Here is a 17,939-nt window from a genome sequence, read left to right on the forward strand (position 1 = left end):
TTTGTGTTGTAGCGACATTAATCTATTTAGTTTGTAGGGTACACAGAAAGCATACGTTGTTATAGCTTATCTTAGTATATTTTGGCATAGTGCTTTGTATATTAGTGTTTTTAGGCGTATGGGAACAATGCCTTTTAACCTGTAGAGTTTGCCACTTATTGTTCGGAGTTTGTTCTGTAGATGGTTTATGTGGCTATTCCAGTTCATATCTGCATCGAAGTAAATTCCAAGGTATCGTATTGTTTCAACCTGAGTGATTTTGCTGTTCTGTGTGTTTTTTATGTTGGAAAGTGGATGTTGGATGGTTATATATTTGTTATCAACTGGTCGAGTCAGTGGATTTCTGAATATCATCAATTTTGTCTTTTCTGAGTTTAGGTGTATGGAGGATTTTGTGAGCCAGTCTATGATCAGATTTATATCATGTTGCATATTTGTTTGGGCTATGCTGGCGTTATTATGGATGGATATTATTGCTGTATCGTCTGCGTATTGGAATATCTTACCTTTGAGTGGTAACTGATTAATATCGTGCGTGTAAATGTTGAATAGAGTTGGGGAGAGTACAGCTCCCTGTGGTACTCCGCAAGTTACTGGTAGCTCTCTGCTTCGGTTTGACCCGATACGTGTGATATGCTTTCTATTTTGAAGGTAGTTTGAAGGTAAATCATAAAAATAATAATAATAGTAATAATAATAATAATAATAATAATAATAATATTAATAACACATGAAAAAAGCATACCAACTTCTATAATATTTGCTAGGGGAGGAAAGGAGTTTATTATTATTATTTTATTATTTTTTTTTTCCACAGAGGGCGCTGTGTAGGCATACGAACGGGCGCACGATGATATCGCTGCTCCAGTTTTTTATAGTTTTAAAGTGGTTCCAACTCCTGTTTTAAGTTAAAAGTGCTCCCAAATAACCCTACTTATCACGCCGAAGACAGCGATATAAAATTCAACCAGATCGGCTAAGAAGAAACCAAATTTTGAAGTGTTGAAATAGGAACAGACAGGACCGTGGTCAACAACGAGCGAAGAACAAAGGACCTCGCCATCTTTATAATCACGCCACACTGCCTAAGGGAAAAAAGGTGAATCATGAGGTGTATCAAATGCCTGGAGGATTTATCGTCCAACGGAAATAATATAACTTGTACGAAATGCAGTAGGATTCTACACTTAAAATGTGCCGGCTTTTCAGAAACAACCGGGCAACATAAATATGAATCCGATGCAACACGCGAGGAACGGAAGTGCGTACTCTGTAGGAAGAACAAAGAAACCCACCTAAAGCAGCCACCTACGATGCAGCCGAATATACCGGAGGCAAAATCAGACGACGAACTGAACAGACAAAAAAATGCAGGTGAGACCTATAATTTCAACTCTTTAAGTATACTAATAGCAAACAGTCTAGAGACCATAAATGCCAGCTTAGTAGACCTTGTGCAAGAACTCTTCGACAAACAGAACGAACAAATAACCAAAAAAATCTAGCGAATACGAAGATTTGGTAAAACATAATAATTTAGCAGTTATAGAAGTGTTGCAAACGGTAAAAGACATTAAAATGAGCATTAACGCTCTAAATGACAGGCAACACAATTTGATGAAAGAGACATCCCAACTCCGTCAAGAACTTTATTCTCTAAAACTACAATACGAACGTTTAAATCAGCAACAACATAAAGAAGATCTTGTCATAAACGGTCTTCCAGAAACTGCACCTACAGAAAACCTCAGAGACGTGGTTATAAAATTAGGCCATGTAATTGATATCCCCCTACAGCTTAACGACATTCAGACCGTACATCGGATTCCTAGGAAGAGCAAAAACCAAGGCTTGCCACGATCTGCACCAGTCATAATTCGTCTTAAGAGCAAGTCCACAAGAGACAATCTCATAAAAGCTAGCAGACAGAAAAAACCACTTGCCAAGGACTTGAACGCACAGCAAGACAATACACCATTCTTCCTATCCGAATATTTAACGCCATTCTACCAGAATCTGTTGTACCAAGCAAGAAAAGCAAAAATGGAAAAAAATTACCAATTTTTGTGGACCAGAGATGCCAAGATATTCATAAGGAAGTCACAAACTTCAAAGCCGATAGAAATTAAAAGCACAGAAGACATAGAAAAGCTGCCACTGTGAAAAAAAAAAAGCCTCCTAAATAGTTCAAAGAGAAGCCCACAATAAAAAAGAATGTGAAGCATTAAGGCAGATGCAATAACACAGGATATATCGGCAACTTCACTTTGATCAGACCTTTCAGATCATTCATTTGACCTCCCAAACATCTGCCTGCTTCCAACACAGCGACTAAATCAATAACAAATATATATATATATAACCAGTATCACCCTCAGATAAGCTAATTACAAAGCTTCGAGGGTGCAGTTGAGTTACATCCCAGTAGTAGTATTTATCAAACATAATTTACTTAACATTCTGTAATGAATACTTGTAGTAAACAGAAAATGTGATAGTAACACTTCAGTTATATATTTAAATTGAAAATTATATATTTAATTTACATATTTAAGTGTAAAAAATTATTATTATGTAAACTGCAACATAAGTAATATATTTTAACTTGTGAGTTATTAAGCGTGAAGTATTACTATGATTATTATTAATGGTAATAATACACGCTTTTTACTCTTGTGTCAATGAGAAATTCTACAAATGATAATGATGTTACGAGTAATTATAATTTTTTACTGAACCATTTTGCAAGAAAAAGTTGCATTGTTGCCAAATTTTAGTATATTTATGGAATTATTTGAGAGATAATAAACTATTATTATTATTATTAAAAAATTATTTTTTTTTATTTTTTATTTATTTATTTATTTTTAATTATTGCAGAAGTAAGTTCTTGCCTGGTCTTTTGGCCGGTTTTTCTCTCTTGCAGGATGTAAAAACCGACTGTTTTTCAGGACACAATTCTAATACCATCTTTAAGAGTCTGTGCCAATTTCAGAACGACAAATACAGAGAGAATTAGTTTGTAAGAATCCAAGAGAAAAAATATGCTTCACACAGTTCTCTCCTAGACATTGCTTTTCTGTCAACATACTTTACTAAATGAGTAAGTCTTGTAAAGAAGAAAGAATTGTAACTATGGTTATTGGCTCATAGGATGTCTTTTAATTATCGTGCCTGTTCTTGTGTTAATGATGTCGGTAGTGTTATCTCTCTCTGTAAAGAGACTGTACCAGTTACTTGATCTTTCTAAAGAGATTAATTTCATGCTGAGTGTTAAGTAAATTTACATGAGTTCCATCCGATTGGTGCAACGACTTTTAGCTTCATTCCTTTTAGAATCAAAGAAATGATTGACCCACTACCACATAAATATATATATATATATAATGTTTATTATTACATCAAAAGGCATTTATAAAAGGCCTGAATAACAAATATAAATACAGTGATATAATTTGCAATAAACAATATTTATAAAAGAGCTAAATAGCAAACATAATCCATTGATACCGGGTATTGCTGGTTTTCTTACAAAAGATAAAATCAACAATGATTCCCTTCACACTACTTGTGATTTAACAGGTTGAGAGTATTCAACAAGACCCAAATCGGAATAAGAAGGTGGATCATGAATTTCCGAGTAGAGAGGATTTACCATCTCGTGTGGAGAAACCACTGTGTTGGGCAACGAGGCATTCGGCTGGGGGTTGGGTTATTTTGACGATGGCTGCTGTATACTGATGTTTGTCGGGTGGGAAACAGCAGGAGGTGGTACAGTTGATAGGATGAACTCTGGTTCTTTCTGTGTTAGGCAGTCTTGCCAACATGCACGGCACATGAAAATCATCAAATATCGCATTGCGATAGCAAGGATGACGAGGCCGACAATCAATCCAATCATCCCAGGACTCATCGATGAACTTTCTCCTGTTTTTGTTTTAGGTTTCACCCCAAAGTCTTGATCTAAAGAGAAAGGAGAAGGATGGCTTTATAAAGGGATAAGGAAAAAAAAATTTCAAATAGTCCTGTACAGCACATCGGTCGAACTATGCAATTCATGCTCATTTTAAACACACACACACACACACGCTCATGCAAAATAATATTAACGGTTAAAAAGTAATCTTAAGGAGAAGAGATGGCGGCGGTTGTCTGCCATCTCTCTTTCTCCTCAGAAAAGCTTTGATTTATTAACAGTTCGGGCTCGCAATCAGTAAACGCTTGAAGGTTGGAGACTGTCTGTCTATGAGCTGTCAAAAGTGAATTTAAAAGGTTTTAATTAATTTTTTATCGTCTCATCTTCATTGCTCTCACCAATACATTATGAACTTGAATATCCCTAAAGCTATTGTAGGATAATTCACTCCTTACCAGATGATTCTGAAAGTATACTCCCTCACCCGTGTGTGCGTGCGCAGAAGAAACGTAAACCCTTAGGATACACTAGAATTTATGGAAAGATCTGCCTAAGAGAGTCATCTATCATAACATACGTTGACTACATGGACACACGCATACTCTGAGCGACCATAAAGGAAACTGTCCAATTTTGCTGAGATGAGATAGCTTGACGACTAGACCTTATCTGGAAATGTTAATAGATAACCAGTTAATTTTTTCCCGCTAAAACCTTTCTGTGACTTGTGATGAAAGGTGGATGATGTTAAGTAGTGGGTTTGCTGTCGAACTACACTGGCCGAATTCATATTTGAGGATTACTAATACGGATTTTAATCGGACTTCCGCCTATAAAAGGCCGTAAAATTAAGGTACATTAGCAGTATGGGCGACCCAAGAGTCAGGTGTTTCTGAATTTTTATATTATTTTTTTTACATTATTTATTTTTTACGTAATCAGGAAACCTTGTTCTTCTGAGAGAGGTAGAGAGACTGGCTGTCCACCGATTTTCCAAACAAAATAAAATAATAAAATGATACCATACCACTCTTTCTCTTTGAAGAAAACAACGGAATTAGAATATTTATTTTATTTTAAATTTAGGATAATGAAAGTCTTTTTAGAATCTCACCCACAAACGGATGCAAACCTATCGTACATTGTACTTTAACTGGACTAAAAGTATATAATTCTGAGAGCCTGCTCTAGACACGAAACTTTAACTCTTTAAAGCCATTTCGGACATTTAATAAGAAGGAGAGAAGTCTCAAACTGGAGAATAAAATTATCTAACATCTAGACATCCACGCACTCTCAGTGGAATTCCAACCTACAACATGTTGACGGGAGAATTAGTACACTGACCACTCACCAACCAGGTCGGCAGTAATTTAATAAGTTAACACTTTTAAATGATTTGCGGTTGTCATCATTTATTTGTGATCATCAAAAAAAAAATAGATTTTTTTCTTATATATATAACATTTTTATCATTGAGAGAGAACTGTTTTCAACAGCGTTATATATTAGTACAAAAGGAACAAGTAAATTGTAAATGATACAAACTAATATTATTTACCAATGCGCATAACCTTACAATTATGGACATCGAACTGACATCCATTTTCCCATTCCCACATTTCCAGTCTATTCAAATTATTTTGCAAGTACGGCATGTCAGTTGCATTCTGATTACCCTGCCTATCTCATCATCAGCAAATCGTTGTGTTTTGTCTGTTAAATCCTTCCCAATGTCATTAAGGTACAGATTGAATAACAGTAGAACCAGGACTGGTCCTTACGATACACCACTGGTTACCTTAAATCTGCAGGACCTCACATCCCCCGATACCACTTTTTGATATCTTTGAGTCAGCCATCCTCTTATCAACGTTAATATTCTATAACCCAAATCCACTTTCTCCAATTTATGCAACAGTCTTCCATGCTGTATTGTGTCAAAAGTCTTAGCAAAATCCAAAAGTATCAAGGTGTATCAATTCCCCTTATCTAGTTCAATGATAACATTCTTATAGAATGTGAGAAAGTTGCTAAAACGTGACTCTCCCTTTAGTTAGCCCATGCTGTTCATTGTAAAGTACAGTTTCTCTGTCAACCCATTTCTGTATGAAGGCTAAACATCTTCTCAAAAATCTTCGCCACAACTGTCACTGCAGAAATACTGATAGGCCGATAGTTTGATTCATCAGTCTTTGCACCACCCTTGTGCAATGAAATTACCATACATTCCTCCCATTCCTGTGGAATCTTTCCTGTTCTGAGATTCATATTAAACATCCTGGTCAAAGGAATGATCAGTTCAGCTGAACACTGTTTTAGCACACGTGCTGATATCCTATGAGTTCCTATTGGCTGAATTCTTATTCAATTTGTGCAACAGCTCTAACCTCGTCCTCATACACCTGCGTTTCTTCATCTAGCGAAGAGATAGTAGCGAGCTCAATGTTACGTACAGTAGGTTAATAGCTTTTAACAAAATGGGCTCTCATTAGTTGAACAACCTCTTCTGCATCTGTTACCCTAGCGCTATCTGCAGATCAGAAGAATTATTCTTTCATATTCATTCTTTCTTTTAGCTGCAGCATATCGATAGGATTCTTTTGGGTCGTCCTTAAGTTGCAGAGCCAGTTTCTTTTGACACCCCAACAGCTTTCAACATCATAATTTTTTACGAATCTCTTGCTTGAATAGATTACACATCCATTTCACATCTACCCTATTTATTCTTTGAACTCTTGGGACACATGATATCGCATCATTTAACAGTTTGTATAAATGCTTCCCGTGCACTGTCGATATTCTTCCCATCCATCAACCGATCCCATTCCACTGAACTCAGTATATTCCTCAGTTGGTCATAATTTCCTTCTTTGTAGTTCAACATGTAACCTTTTCTGAATGGAACCTTCATAAACTTAGTCACTTCCCAAGTGAGTACCGCATGATCATTGTCACCAACCGAAAGTAGAATAGTTAAGTTTTTAACTGAAACACCCTCTGACACTATATTCAAATATAACACTTTTTGACCTCGCTTCCATCAGTCACATGCTCCTTGAAGAAGTTGTCTCGCCACAGCTCAATAACTTCAGTTTCATTCTTCTCATGAGAAGAATATTTGGGTTATGCAATGTTTGGATTATTAAAGTCTCCCATTATGATTACTCTATTTGGGCCTATCGTCTTTATTTGGCTTGCATTTCTTCATCACTAGCAACCGATCCACCAGGTAGGTAGCAAAACCTTACTGTATAATTGATCTTGTTAGATTCCACCTCACACCAGATGACTTCATACTCATAAACACTTGTAAAACTGTTGGTGGTATTACAGTAATACTAGCAAGAGTTTTTTTTTTTTGGTCTCAACACTAACGGGATTCAAGTAATTTGATATCATTAGCAGCATGCTCCCTCCTCTCCTATCCTCTCTATCCTTCCTAAAAATAGTGTACCTTTATACTCGATGCCAGATAGAATGTCTGATTCTGATAGCCAGGTCTCACTAATGGCCACAATCTGATGTCCCAACATATTGACCAAGACAACAAACTCTTCCTCTTTGTTGTTGATACTCTTGGCATTCGTTTTTGGACATAAGCATCTACCTGCATGTTCTTTTGTATGCTCTTGTCTTCAGCCTGCATACACAGTTGAAACTTGCAGATCTTTGTTGTTCTGTAGTGTCTTATACATATTGATATCTTTGCCCACGTGTGGTGGGTCCGAACCAGGCGAATATAAAGTCGAAATCGTTCTCTCCACATAATCATTTCCATTTCTAATCCATCATTAGCACAATTATATAACGCTGTCGCTCTTACACTGATATTCTCACCATTCCTCCGATAATAGTTTAGTTTCCCTGACTCTCAATTATTAATTGGTATGAAACCTAACAAAGTCTCATATCAATTTATAATTTTTCAAGACCTCCGATACCAAACGCACTCATGTGTAATCATGTATAGCTTGCATCAATTCTTCTACACAGCCTACTCATCGATTCGTTTGCCCTTCTTGTAATAATAGCTGCTATATTTAATTAAATCATCACCCAAACAAGCTAAAGCAAATAAACTATGCATATGTTCATTGAAATGTAAATCATAGCATTGGTATTGCATTAAATCACCTGTTATTGTTTTGAATGATAGATGATTGACCAAAATGAAAAAACTTACCACCTCCACCATAATCATATCCATTGCAGGGAAACCCAATGAACAATAGAATAGCTACAACACGGCTGTAGATACAAGTTCCCATTTTTGTCATCCAACAAAAATACAGATGGTTTATTCTGAAAAATATAAAATTATTTAAATTTCTGGTGACTTTCTCAAATCGTAATTAGGACATTTATTGAAGCATAATCTTAATATAATACCAAATATAATTAATCTTGTATAAAGTAGTTATTTTATTTATTCGTATGATGATATAACGCCCGTGAGTCCCTTTTTAGAGGGAAGAACGGCACCATCACATTCCCCCCCCAAAAAAAAAATTTAATCCGGGCTCGGGACCGGCATAGTAGACGATTCATGCCTATTGGGTGTTAAGTATTCCTGACTGTGATCCGTGTGTGTTCCCGGGCCGGTTTGACTGCTTGCGAGAGGAAAAAACCCCAGTTAAACTGGGGAGAACAACCCTGCTGCCCACGCCCAAGACCGGCTAACTTGGCTACGTCTGAGAAAGATCTTTATGCTCCTCACGTCGGCGGCGACAAGAATCGAAACCAGGACACTCCTTCCCCAGCATATGGTTATATATCATCAATATACCAAAGCCAAAGTTTCCGTTTTATGTAACATGTTTATGAATGTTTGTTCGAATGTCTCCATGTGCATATTTGACAAATGCGGTGAAATTTGCACACAAATTGCTAGTCCTTCAGTCTATTCATAATAAAAGTACAAAGATAATATGTTGGTGAATGTCTAGCATCCTCTATAGGTCGGATCAGAATATCTTATTTAATTTTGGAACTACATAAATAAGCGGAATAACAGGATGTTTTTAATAAATCATTGGTACAACATGCATCATTTTGTTTATATGCATATCCGAATCCAATATTACACTTACATTTCCTTTGTCTGCTTCCAGTAGTGAGATTTTTTAATGATCTACCAGTGCTTTGTATTCAGCATTAGAAATATTTTTATAGACGTTTGAATAAGGGAGAGTATGTCTGCAGAATTTCTAGGAATTTTATACAATATGGCTCAAAAAAGTACTAAATAACTACAGCGATATATGCTATAGAGTAAATTGGATTATTAACAAAGGAATATATGTTTACACATGATGATATATACATCCACAACTATCGGTGGAATCTCGAATAAAGCATTAACAAAGGCAGATTGCGTGCTGAAAATGGGCAGTCTTTCAAGACAAGTTTCGTAGCGCATTCGAAGGTTTTCTGTCATCTTGGAGAAGAAGGGTTGGGACATCTGCTAGACATATCGTGTAATTTTAACCTTTAGTTAATCAAGGTTTGAAGATGGGTCACGGTGGAATACCCATTCCTTCAACATACCCCAAACGAAGGCATCAAGTCATGTGAGATCAGGAGAACGTGAAGGATAAGGGAATTCTGTGAATTTCGAAATGAAATCAGGGCACTTCCCTGGAAGGGAAGTGCTCAGATAAATAAGCTCTAGAACCACGTGATGTGTGACAGGTTACTCCGTCCTGTTGGAATACCTGTGCACCAAATGGAATGTTTTTTTGAGGGAAAGATCTTATGCAAATCCTGGGTGAAAGGAACCGACATATTCTCGATGTAGGTTTCTCTACTCAATGCTTACACCACCCTATTCATTAAAGTAGGCCAAATATGCCATGCGGTGACATTCTCACGGTGACTCTTGGACAAATTCAGGTTTCGATAAACCAAGAAAACTGTAGCTTCATCTTTTTTACATTACAGCTTAGATGGAAATGTGACTCGTTCGAGAACCAGACATTATGGAGGAAGATGGCAAGAGGATCTTCATAGACATTGACCAGCACGTGTTCATGGTATTCCCGCCATGTGGAGTAATCCGTTGGTGTAAAACACAGGGTGTAAAACACCCTGAATGACGTACGAAAAGGCACCCAACTCCTTAAGGTTAATCTTTGGTGACGGCCTTGGTATCCCAAGTTTTGCTACTATTCGGCGTTGAACCGGGTTTTGGAGACTGTAACACTTGCTCCAGCACACGTCCGTGATTTTCATTTGTGTTAACAGTTTTGTGGTCTCTGCCGAAAGCCCTTTACATTGCGGCAGAACATTGGAGGTAGATCGGATCCTCTCCATTAAGTCAATGACGACACTACTGCTTGGGGCATGCTTAGGGAAACAGCAAAATAAAGCATTAACAAAGGTAGATTGACGTAGACGCTACACGTGCTCTTATAGTAACATGCATGCAGTCGAACGGCATATCTCATACAGCGTATACTGAAGAGGGGGGATGTCGAAATTCAGTACAGGAAAATCTCGCTTAACGCGAATTTTCGATATGTGCGATAATCAGTTAGCGAGATTGAGTGAAATAATACTATTTCCCACTTTAAGCGAATGAATTAATCAGTTAATGCGATTTTTTACGTTATGCGAAATTTTTTGTCGACACTCTTCAGCGAGCGGAAAAGCTGGAAGTCATTAAGAGACGTGAAAGTAGCGCTAGTAATAGAATGATTGTGCGAGACCTGGGATACAGCGAGTCTACAGTTTGGACTCTATTAAATAAGAGCAAAGAATACAAAGAACAGGGAAAAGTTGCTACTGCTTCTTTAAGCATGCAGATCTCCCGATTTATTTGTTTATTTATTTAGCGTATGGCATAATAAAGACACATGACATCAGAATATACAGGGTGTTCGGGATAAATTTGACAGTTTCGTAAGGAAAACGAAAATCTTCTTTGTATCTATTAAATTTAATGAATTGACAAAAAACATTACAGGCAGAGTTAATTACAATACTATCAACAAGATTTACTCAAAATAACCACCATTAGCATCGATCACAGCTTCAATTCTGCTTCGGAACCTCGAACAAGCTGATGCTACAGTCTCCCTGGGAAGGGCCGCAAAAACTGTTTTAATTTTATCCATTAACTGGGCTTTTGTATTACTGGAAGTGCGATTGGTGTCTTTTTCAACTGCGCCCCATACAAAATAATCCATGGGGTTAAGGTCTGGGGAGTTTGGAGGCCAAACATTTGGACTGGTGAAGTCGTAGAAATTTTCAGACAACCATTTTTGACTTTTCCCAGAGGTGTGGCAAGGGGCCGAATCCTGCTGCCATACATACGGCCTACCATTGGCTACCCTTGTTATCCAGGGCTTGACTACAGTTAGCAACTCCACGAACAAAGCCCGAATTCCAATGCCAGGGTTCTTCAACACCTGTTCCTGCAGATTTGCGAGGAATTCTGCTGTACGAACGCAATCAGATCGTCTGCTAGGGATCTTTCTTCTTGCTACATCCTCGTAGTCACCATTGCAAGTCTCTAGTTCATGCCTGATTGTTTTTACTGTATTCAGGGAGCATTGGGCAGCAGTCGTAATATCCTTATTTTGATGGCGGGCACGAATCATCATGATACAAGTTATTCTCTTCCATGATTCAGGTGGGTTCCAGCTATCCATCCTTTCTGACATCTTGTATATGAATGAAGAAGGGTCCAAACTTTTAAATGAAGAGAAGTGTGTAATACATGTAATACATGTAACTTACGGAAAAATATAATTAATTATAAATATGTCAAATTTATCCCGAACACCCTGTATAAATACATATTTGTACAGACAATAAAAATGAAACAAGTGAAAAAAAATGAAAAATTACATAAGAAAAGATCTCCCGAAATAGAAGCCATTTAATGATTGAGATGGAGCGTCTTCTCTCACTCTGGATTGAAGATTATCACCATAAACATAATATCTCTTAGTACAGGGAATATTAAGGCAAAAAGCTCTCAATATTTTTACCTCATTGAAAGAGACCAAATTTCAAGAGGAATGCGAAAGTTTTACTGCGAGTTTAGGATGGTTTAACCGTTTTAAAAATCGAACTGAACTGCATAATGTAAGAATAACCGGAGAATCTGCTAGTGCTGATAAAGATTCTGGGGCCAAGATTCCTAAAGAATTGCAAAGGATAATTCGGGAGGGTGATTATGACGATCGGCAAATTTTCAATGCTGACAAATTTGGTCTCTTTTGGAAGCGTATGCCAACAAAACTTTCCTAGCTTAAACAGAAGCATCTCAACCAGAATACAAAGTATCTAAAGATCGTCTTACGCTCTGATTAGGAGGCAATGCAGAAGGCGACTTTAAACTCAAGCCTATGTTTGTATATCGTGCGCAAAATCCAAGATCTAACATTATTGAAGAAACCAGCACAGTTGGGAAAGAACTTGCATTTAATGAATTTCAACCAGAAGAAGAAGAAGAAGAAGGAGAAGAAGAAGGAGAAGAAGAAGAAGAAGAAGATAAGGAGTGAGGACAAGAAGAGAATGTTACGACTAAGAAGCTAACTACAAAAGAACTTGAGCTACTTTTCAACCACATTGAGCATGCTAAGGAAATTTTGTTTGATGCTGATCCTGATATGGAACGAAGCTTCGAAGTCCGACGAAATCTTGATAAAACGATCGCCAGTCATCGCAAATTGCATGACTGGATGAAAAGTCGAACACGATTCAAACATCTTTACTTAATTTTTTTGTAAAAATAAGTAGCTCAATCAAATGATTCGGCGTTAAATAAAAATGTAAGCAATTGGTTTTTATTAACTTCGATGACTTTACCTCTAATATAGCTTATACTGTAACTTTTTTTCAAAATTTACCCTAACTGATGGATGAATTATAATGATTCATATTGTTTATTGTATGCGCTTAACGTGATTTCGGCATTAGCTGATGGATTAAATAATCGCGTTAAGCGAGGTCTTCCTGTGCTGTTCTTTTTTTTTTCGCCATACCTTATGTTCTTCTCAAGATTTGCCATCATGGCATATTTAAGAATGTACTTGGGTGCCACAGTAAAACAAAATCCTTTGGCTAATATATATTTTGCTCTGAGATAAAGGACTAAGGGATGAGTGCTGAAAAAAGTCGTAGAAGATTTAGTAATCTTATTTCATCGTTTTAGAATAAGTTTTGAAATGACATTTTCGGTCAGCTATACTTTGTCGATTGAAGAAATAAAAACGACAAAGAAAGATTTTTAAAAAAATTCAAAATTGTCCTCTTATGGCAAATATTCTCATAATATGTCACAACCATAAAACCTAGAGGTGGTCACAAGAACAAAGGAGGCCATCACAGAACGTTATTGGTGGAAGATCCAAAAAAAAAGTTGTAAAGCTATAAAGAGGTTTGAGGAGGAAGTGGATCCCTAAGAGCTTCCTCAAAATTTCCGTGAGAAATGTTCATCTGAAATAGCATCAATAATTCCCCCCACTCTGCACTAAGCCCGTTGGAACACGTGCAGCTGCTGCTCAACATCCCTTCACAGTGCACCTTGAAACCCACAGAGCAAGTGCCTTTTTCCCCTCCTTCATCCCTGCTACTGCGGTACTGTGGGACAATCTGCAACACAACAGGTGGAAGATCAATGTTAACAAGTTTCTCCTTTCCCAACCCACTACTCATATACGGTACTAATGTACTATAGGTTGATTAACCAACCTCTCGTGTATGGGCTCAACATTAATAATTTTTTTTTAATGTGCTAACGTTCCAGCTGTTTGTGTGGATCTTAACAACATTGCAATTTTTCAGAGGGAAAAAAAAATATTCTTTTCCCTTCCTGTTAGAGTGTCTACGTTACCTACAACATGTACAGCAGAGGGATAGAAATCCAGACTGAATGACTCGTGCATTCGGCTTTAATACTAATAAAATTTAATTCATTTTCACATATGTTTTATATATAGCTTGTCATTAATTCATAACTTTTATGAATTACTTAAAAACTTTCTGAAATTTTATTTGAAGGCTTTTTCTAAAATTCAAAATTACATTATACACCTTTTTAACTTTAACATCCTAAGATTGGAATAAAATTATGATGATAATCTTTTACAGAAAAGGATATATGAAGTTACAGATACTTGCAGGCTCAAAATTACAACCGAGCCTCTAAGGAAGATTCCGGCAAGCCCAAACGTTGTACAGATCTGCCTGCAGATGTCTGAAATGTAGAGAGGGACACCAGACCAACACCTGCGCAAAGCCAATATCTACACTTTCCTGTTTGTGCTAACTGTAGAGGACCACATCTGGCTAATTACAAGGGGGTGCCTTTTCCACCCAAAAAATTGTAGGTCAGCAAGAATGAACCCTGCTCCCCCATACGACACCCTAAGCAACCAAGCAGGTCACCCTTCTGTTCGAAATACCTCACATTCAGCAGTACAGGAAAGTACACGACCTTCATCCATGACCAAATCATACGCAAAAGGCGACACGAGCTCAGATTCCGTAATCTGAAGAGCAAACAAGCTCCAAGTTAACCTCAGTTCTAACTGCTTCACTTGCAACCACGCTTTACGAATTCGGCAAAGCAAGCACCTCACCATCTTCCAGAAAGATTTCTATCTAGAAACCCATCCATATTGACAGTTCTCTACAATGTATAAAAAATGCAAACCAAACCCCCTCATGATTATAGCATGGAATGCTAACTGCTTGACAAATAAAATTCTTGAGCTGCAACAATTCGCAAACAATCCGGATACAATCCGGACTGTGTCCGTATTGTATCCGGATTATGTCAGGATAATATCTGGACATAATCGTGATCAGCGAATCACCACTCAGACCATCTAACAACCCAAGATTAAGAGAATATATACTATACAGGACAGACAGACTTAACTCTAGTGGTGGTGGTGGTGGCACAGCCATTTTTATTCAATATTATTTAAGCTACAATGTTTTAACCACCCTTAAACTTAAAGTGACAGGTGTGGAGGTGCACACCAACAACTCAGGTAGACTTAAAATCTATGCATCGTACAATCCTCCCAACATTCCACTATTGACATCAGATTTAGACTCCATCCTCGGCTACACAGATTCCATAATTACAGCGGGAGACCTCAACTCCAAAAATAAAACTTGGTTCACTTCGTCAATCAACTCCAAAGGCCATACTTTATTTAACTACCCGTCACTCAACTCCTGGACGTACCGGGCCCACCCACTACAGCCCATCAGGAAGTTCGGATGTACTAGACATAGTCATCCTCAGGAACATCAGATATCAATACCAGCTGGGAACATTAAACGAGCTTACCTCAGATCATAATCCCATCCAGCTCAAGCTAGTTACCCAGGATTAGTTCTCCTCAACACTCTTTTATAGCATGGGATAAGCTCTATAAAGTTCTCCCAGATCACATCGTCCCACCTCCTGTCATTCGCAAAAAAGAAGACATAGACTTAAATGTAAGCAATCTAACAAGACAAAGCAAGAGTGAACTCGTCCAGTCGATTCCAGAAGAGATAATGGACCTGATTAGGGTTAAAAAACAAAGCCAGAAAACGATACCACAACACAAGAGCACCGCAGGGCAAAACGACCTTAACAACAAGAACAGACAAGTTTGAGAAGCTCTCCAGAAACACAGAAATTCCAAATGGGAATCTAAACTTACGGAAATCAACCCAGAAGATAAATCCGTATGGAAATTTCTAAAAACTCTTCGTACCAAAAACGACAATTCCTTCCCTTATCAAGACTAAACGTGGAATCGCACACTCAGATGAAAAAAAAGTAGAAGCCCAAATTGACAATCTGGAAAAATTAATGTAGCCCATCTTAAGAAAATTTGGTTTTCGCAAAGCTCACATCACAGTGCAACAAATTCGCCGATTAACAGAACACATCATCCACAGTTTACACTGGTACCTCCACACTGCTGCTGTGTTCTTGAACGTTGCCAAGGCCTTAAATATGGCCTGGCATCAAGGATTTATCTACAAACCTATTTAAAACAACACCAATTAAGCTAGTAAAACTTATTACCTCATACCTTAGCGAAAGATACATGCAAGTAAAGCTTAACGGAATTGTTTCATCAAGGCACAGAATTCTAGCTGGTGTACCTCAAGGTTCCCTTCTGACTCCACTACTATTCACAGTTTACGTATCAGACATCCCTCTAAATTCAAGAACAACTATTACCGACCTTTATTCCGACGACACTGCTATTCTAGCATGGTTTCTCAGCCCTTGCCTGGCAATCTGTAGACTATAAGGAAGTATCAACGCACTGGAAAAATGGTTCGCCAACTGGAGGATTCAAGTAAACCCCTCAAACGCTCAGTCATGTTATTCTCTAGAAAAAAGATCTGCATTAAAGACGACAAATTGCACTCTGTTCAAAAGATCCCATGGCGATCAGAGACTAAATATCTTGGGTGCTACTGGACAAGAAACTCCTTTTTAACAAACACATCAATTTCATGGCTCCCAGACATCCAAAGTAATAGCTCAACTCTACCCAATGATCAACCGCAAGAGCAAATTAAACTTACAAAATCAATTACTACTTTACCGGATGGTCATACGTCCAGTCATTACCTACGCGTCACCAGCATGGAGTCACACTTCACGATTAAACATTTCAAAACTACAAAGAATTTAAAATAAATGCCTGAGGATGATCATAGACGCCCCATGGTTTATCAGAAATTCACAGATTCATCAAGAAACCGGCATTCCATACATCTCCCTTCTTCGTGATCTGGCAGAAAAATTCTTCGTCAAGTCAGGTGCGCATTCAAACCCGCTGATCGTAGAAGCTGTCAATTACAACGAAACAGATTACTACAAATACAAAGACCGAAGGCTATACTCCTCCCAGCTGATCATAATTAATCCAACTGCCCCCAGAGGGCGAGCTTAAAGCTTACTAAACTCCCTTTCCCAAATAACTTCCTTTACAGACAAAGTAGAATATGAAAAGCATTTTTGCTTCACCCATCCTGATAGCAGAGTTATGCGTTTTACTTTAAAAGGCCATCAAACTCATTGCATGCTGTTAAATGGAGTTTTGATTCAACCTAATTAAATAATACGAAATTACAAGTCGCAACTCCTTCCGGAAGTAGACGAAACTAAACAGCGAGTTACAGACTGCTTTGAAGGACTCACAGTCTTAGAAAGGTTTCATCTCTTATTCGCAAATTTCTGAATGAGTAAAAATTATCGTAAATCAATCTAAGAATTTCCTCATACAGGGAAGACTTGTTTACTTTTTATTGTTGTTGTTGTTGTTGTTGTTTGTAAATCAGTAATTTTTAGAATTGATCTTAGCCTTCCTAACTGTAGCAGTGATATAACTCCTCCCCCTCCCCTTTCACAAATGCCTTTCTTGTTCCCTAGAACAGAAACCATCTGTCCAATCAGATTTAAGAATATCTACAAAACGAATATAACAAGAATTACATCTTTTGTGAAAAGGTGATGCCTGAAAATACGATTACCTTCTCGGGAAAAAAAAGAAAGGATAAAAAAATGAATGATCCATCTAAGACATTGATTTCCTTAAAAGATAGAAAAATGTATTAAATAAAAAGAATAAACAGCACATTAAAACTAAACAAAACCTTACCGCATCTTTGTGAATATCCTGAAGGATGATGAGATTGTTTTGCACTGAGTTTGCGAACTCAAATCGATTTTAAACAAAAGCGAAAATAACATCGACAGGAAAAGCTCCCAGGAAGGCCACTCCAAGGAAGTTGGTCTATTGGGAAGTGTGACTGTGTATACACTTTACTAATATCCGTTCTCGAAATGCCGACTTCAAAGAATCCATTAACATACTTCCAGATGCGAATAACAGCTACCTGGACGTTCATCGGAAAAAAGCTGTCAGGAAGAACATGCAAAAGACGTGAAATTCATGAAGGTAGATAATTCAGCTATTGTGTTTCATGACACACAAAGCAGATGAAACTCAGAAAACAAAAACAGTAGCTCATGACAAATGAG

The 17,939-nt window shown here is 37.5% G+C and overlaps 1 protein-coding gene across 2 annotated transcripts; it reads right to left on the reverse strand.

Annotated features, from left to right (window-relative positions):
- Positions 1 to 2,899: 2,899 nt before the first annotated feature.
- Positions 2,900 to 17,630, reverse strand: LOC150103581 (uncharacterized). 2 transcript variants are annotated; one of them, XM_090398319.1, is made up of 3 exons: positions 15,973 to 16,064; positions 8,103 to 8,221; positions 2,900 to 3,963 (listed from the first exon to the last, which is right to left on the reverse strand). In XM_090398319.1, exons 1-3 carry the CDS (start codon positions 15,987 to 15,989, stop codon positions 3,713 to 3,715), a joined length of 387 nt encoding a protein of 128 aa, XP_090254445.1. In that variant the 5' UTR covers positions 15,990 to 16,064; the 3' UTR covers positions 2,900 to 3,712. The 2 variants fall into 2 exon arrangements, with proteins under 2 accessions (XP_090254445.1, XP_090254446.1); XM_090398320.1 differs by lacking the exon at positions 15,973 to 16,064 and adding an exon at positions 17,557 to 17,630 and having other exon boundaries at positions 2,901 to 3,963.
- Between the last annotated feature and the right edge of the window lie 309 nt (positions 17,631 to 17,939).

Source organism: Typopeltis vanoorti, chromosome 9 (genome assembly GCF_054136105.1).
Source record: "Typopeltis vanoorti isolate ZY-2024b chromosome 9, IOZ_Tvanoo_1.0, whole genome shotgun sequence".
NCBI lineage: Eukaryota > Metazoa > Arthropoda > Arachnida > Uropygi > Thelyphonidae > Typopeltis > Typopeltis vanoorti.